The 4,985-nt window shown below is 42.0% G+C and overlaps 1 protein-coding gene across 1 annotated transcript; it reads left to right on the plus strand.

The window, feature by feature from the left end:
• Positions 1-1,009: 1,009 nt before the first annotated feature.
• On the plus strand, positions 1,010-2,752 carry LOC147444401 (uncharacterized). The gene has a single exon (XM_086527030.1). It carries the CDS (start codon positions 1,340-1,342, stop codon positions 1,865-1,867), a length of 528 nt encoding a protein of 175 aa, XP_086383156.1. The 5' UTR covers positions 1,010-1,339; the 3' UTR covers positions 1,868-2,752.
• The last annotated feature ends 2,233 nt before the right edge of the window (positions 2,753-4,985 follow it).

Genomic DNA, 4,985 nt, shown 5'->3' on the forward strand with positions numbered 1-4,985 from the left:
GGTTATGAAGCCAGATAGGGAAGTCCTTGAAAGTAACCCACATCGGGCAGAAGTCCATAAACTCTTCACTAGGATTAAACTTGAACGTCCACCAAGGCATAGCATACGCAAAGAAAGAAGCCCCCCAAACACCTCCTCTCATAACCAGCTCCTGTATTGTTTGCTATGAAGCACAACCTACCACATAGAAGCCTTTTCCTACCGCTGTGAACTGGCAAATCACAATCTTGTCTTTTGTCGCCACTACTGCCCAATCCCATAAACCTTGAGCCGACATCCATCTACCCATAAAATATAACACTATCGATTGAGCACAGCAAGTCTGAAGGCTATGAAGTGGTGGCTCTGGGCTGAATGGATCATAAATAAGGATTTTTTTTTTGCAAAACTCACAATTGTGGGTGAATAGTATTAACAACTATTGTGATCGAGTGAGGATCTTAATAATATCCCTTGAATGCATGCACTATAGTAGTTTTTTACGTAAAGTAAACGATCCAAGAGTTGTCGTGAGAATTGTCTAATCATGATTGATAGGAGCCAAGGTTCAAAAGAATTTAAGACTTTTATAAGCCCATCACAATCAAATCAAGCTTGAGAATATGTTCTTCCACTTTTATTCTTTATTGCAACCTTTACCATCATTATGGACAACACAAAGGTGTTCTTTAAGAGGCACGCTTACAAACTTTATATTGTCTAATAGCCTACAAAGGCAAAAAGGCTTTGGCGTATATGCTAGTCAAGAATAATGTTGAGACCAAGGGTTGTTGAGTATACGCAAAGGCAGGAATATTATCACTATAGTGTGTGTTGAGGTGAAAGATAAGGTTCATCAGACGTCAATAGTGTTCTAGTCCTATGGAGGTGAAAAATAAGCTTTAACAGAACACTCTCTCTCTCTCTCTCTCTCTCTCACTCACACACACACACACACACGAACACACATATTGACACCTCTCTTGTTCTTTTTGAGGTATTCCCCCCCCCCCCCAAAAAAAAAAACCCCAAAACTATCTTTTCTTTAATTGGAACTCATCATCAACAACGGCAAGGCTCTCTTATTCTTGCAAAGATCATATATAATAATCCCACATATGCATCCCATCTGCAGCCCTTCTCCGAAGCTTCCTCTTGAGGACTAATTGGCTATTAATATCTTGAGCTTTGCTGTTCTGCAGACTTTGGCATTCACAACCTGTTAGGATCCCGTCCAGGCGGCTTTGGTCGCCGCGTTCGCAACTACAATTGATGCAAAATCCACAATCCCCTTGATTTACCTTAATTTTGCTATGACTTGAATTGTAGCTTCCTCTAGCTTTCACAGTCGCTTCCTACAATGAGCACCTTCATCCAATCCCCAGCACACAGCCTACTAAAGCTCGACACCAGCAGCCCCAGCCATGTCGTTGGCGCCGGCGGGCCCAGACAACCAAAGCAACTCAAGCGCTTACCCCATGTGTTTTGCAAGTGGTTAGACCTACCATTTGCAGAAGACACAAATGTGGAGATAGAAGAGAGCAGGGAGCGCTATAAGTTTATGGTGCGACAAGCCGGCCTGAGCCAGACCGATGTTGTTGCCGAGGCGGTCGAGATAGTGCCAGGAGCGGTGAAGGTGACTCTGAGAGGGCATGAGAAAATAAGGGCCATGCTCAAGCTGAATAGTGGAGGCAATTGGAGAGCGCGGCTGCCAGCGATTGCGAGGACAGAGGCAGCTAAATCTACGTATGTGAATGGTATTATCACCATCACCATCCCCAAGCTTCCAGCTTCTGCAACCGGCCCCCCTCCTCCACCGTCTCCTCCTAATTCTCGTCACCGATGTGGTCCACAGGATGTAAATCTCAGCTTGCCCTGTTTGGTTTAAAACTCTTCTTCTGCTCTCTCTCTCTCTCTCTCTCTCTCTCTCTCTCTCTCTCTCTCTCTCTCTCTCTCTCTCTCTCTCTCTCTCTCTCTCTCTCTCTCTCTCTCTCTCAAGTGTCTCGAATACGTTTCGAGTTCCGTCAGATTCCTATAATTAAAAGCTCTATCCTCTTCTTCTTCTTCTTCTTCTTCTTCTTCTCTCTCTCTCTCTCTCTCTCTCTCTCTCTCTCTCTCTCTCTCTCTCTCTCTCTCTCTCTCTCTCTCTCTCTCTCTCTCTCTCTCTCTCTCTCTCTCTCTCTCTCTCTCTCTCTCTCATACACACACACACACACGCACATGCACACACGAGGTCCCTTAAGAATGTTCCATGTTTAAGGCTGGGTGTAGACTAAACCGGCGGAAGAAACAAGCCTTCGTAAATCTGTCGTCGCCTAGTGTGAACAGTGTGGACGAGGAAACGTGAAAAAGTGAAGGGGACTGAGAGAGGTCATCCACTCTTCCCGAGGGGGTCGGAAGAAAAATGGAGGGCCCGGCGGAAGAGTGCCTCAACTCCAACCAATTAAATTTCGCTATGGAGGATCGACGCCCCTTTCCATTTTTCTTCCGCCGCCTAGTCTGAACCCACCCTAAAAGTTTCCATGTATTCTCCTTCTTCTTCTTCTTTCTCTATGGACATTCTAACTAGTCTTGCTTCGTTGGCCTTGCTATCAATAAAGAAGAAAATTTCAAAGTATACCACCACCTTACATGAATGCCCCCACTATCTGCTTACCACGGTCCTCTTTGCACAACATTTCTTTGCATCACCAAGCCGGCCATATATGGTCTTTTGTCACCATGCAATGTCTCCTAACTACTGTTCATTGGCAGCGAAAATACCAATTGGTTACACGTGTTTATTTGCAACAATAATCACTTTTACTTGCTAGATAGACTCATTTATGTGGTTGGTTTATGCCGAGTTTATGTCTGATAGGGGTTTTGGCAATGATATTAAGATGTGAATAAAAGAAAGTACGACAATAAGCAAGAAAATATTGTAAAACTAATGAACAACAACCAATGGAAAATTATAAAGATTGAAATATACTACTGACCTAGATAACGAGCAGTGGTATCGTGTGTGACTTTGGAATGCAGAGGCTCCACTATTTTTGAGTTACAATAGAACAATATGAGTAGTTAAACTATGCATCATGCAATAATAAAAAGAGAAACATTGTAGATCAAGCAGTGCACGTCACACAGAAGTTCCATACAAGTGGAGAGTTAGCACTATGTCTCCTCAAAAGTAATAAGGATCAGAAGTCCTGCCCCGCCTCATAGATCGGCTGTGTCGACCAAGAAAATGCATAGGCATGAAGATTTAGAAGCAGATTACAAACCTTGAATATTGCTTGTATCTCTGGAACACATTGCTATCATATCCTTGAATGATTATCCCCACCTCGACTCCTGCATGGAGCAGCCTCATTGCCCCTCTGTCTTGTATTGTCACCATATATAGGCTATTGTCACCATGCAATGTCTCCTAAGTGTTGTCCATTGGTAGCGAAAAGACTGAGTGGCTGCACTGGTTTATTTGCAACATTATCACTCTTAATACTTGCTTGACTCATTCCCATGGTTAATTTATAACCAGTAGCTCTCCATCTAGATTTCTTATGGTTTTCATAGGTGACCTATAAATGGACTACCTTGTTTTCCCTCTAAAGAAAGCTGGTTCATCCTCATTAAGCTCAATTTCAAGTCCTCTTCAACATCTTTGTCTTGATACTTGTGTCGAGATCCATCAACATCATAATTGGGAGAATCCCTCACTTCCAAGAATCTTGACATTTCTAAGTGCTTAGCTTCCCATTTCTCACGTGAGCACATTATCTAAATAGTGGTCTCCTAAAGAGCCATTTTCATTCTCCTCTAGGATGACGATCTTGGAAAGCCCTTTGCGACCTATTAAAGACTTATTCATATCAAAGGAATTTGATTCCTCATTTGAAGACATTTTTTCTTCAGTTGAAGATTTTGCCCTGTCTTTTTTCCATATCTTTCATGGAAAAATTGATGGTATTCCAAGTCGTAGAAACAACTTAACACATGTCTCTTGATCAAATCATCTTTTGTGACACATACACAGTCTCTTTCTTTCAGTCATGAAAGCTTGCAAGTTGCACAAAGAAACCATGATCCATGACACGTGAAATCCTACCTTGGTAAACATTGAACATCTCAAGTTCATACAATGATGCCCTTTTGAAGAGCTAGCATTTCTATCATTTCAATCCCTCTTGTCCTGCTACGAGTCCTTCAATCACCTTCCTTGTGGCTCTAATTTCTTCTACATTCATCCTCTCTATCATAGTCTCTTCGTCTTTCATATTTCGATCATGTCTATTGTTCATGTATTAGCAATCATATAATGTGTGGTAGTTTGCAACACATGCATAATCCATTTCTTTTCATCATGAAATCTCCCAAGCAGTCATGCCCCATGTCACTTACTCAATAAACATTAAACAGCTTAACAGTGGTTGATGTCCTTTTCAAGAGCTAGGGTTTCTATCATCTCGACCCCTCGTGCTCCGATATCTGTGTCCATCATTGTCATCTCACTACCAGCATATCCATTGTATCTATCCCTAAAATAATCATACTCTATGTGAGTCCTCCAATCATTGCATCCATGTGGCAATGATCCCTTCTATATTCATTCTTTCTTTCGTGGTCTCTTTGTCCTTCATAAATTCTCTCATGTTGATTATGTCTAACCCGATCTCCATCATTGTGGCAATGGAAGTACAATCTCCATCATCATTTATTTTATCAGCTCTACCACATAGATTAATATAGCACATGTGTTGCTTTGCACAGTTGTCTTTTCAAACTTCTCTCATGCCAATTATATCTAGCCGGATCTCCATTATCGTGTTGATCATGTCTAGCCCCATCTCTATAACTGTATGGATCATCATCTGTTCCATGACTTTTGTCATGTAGAGTAATATGACACGTTGGCTTGCAAATTTGTCTTTCATGGGGATGATAGTATAGGGAGGCAATTGTGAGTTGGAGGTAGGGCACATAGCGCGGAGATGAGATGCACTGGTGTCACAAATAGTAGG

The sequence above is a fragment of the Adiantum capillus-veneris genome, chromosome 13 (genome assembly GCF_014529385.1).
Source record: "Adiantum capillus-veneris isolate H3 chromosome 13, ASM1452938v2, whole genome shotgun sequence".
Lineage (NCBI taxonomy): Eukaryota > Viridiplantae > Streptophyta > Polypodiopsida > Polypodiales > Pteridaceae > Adiantum > Adiantum capillus-veneris.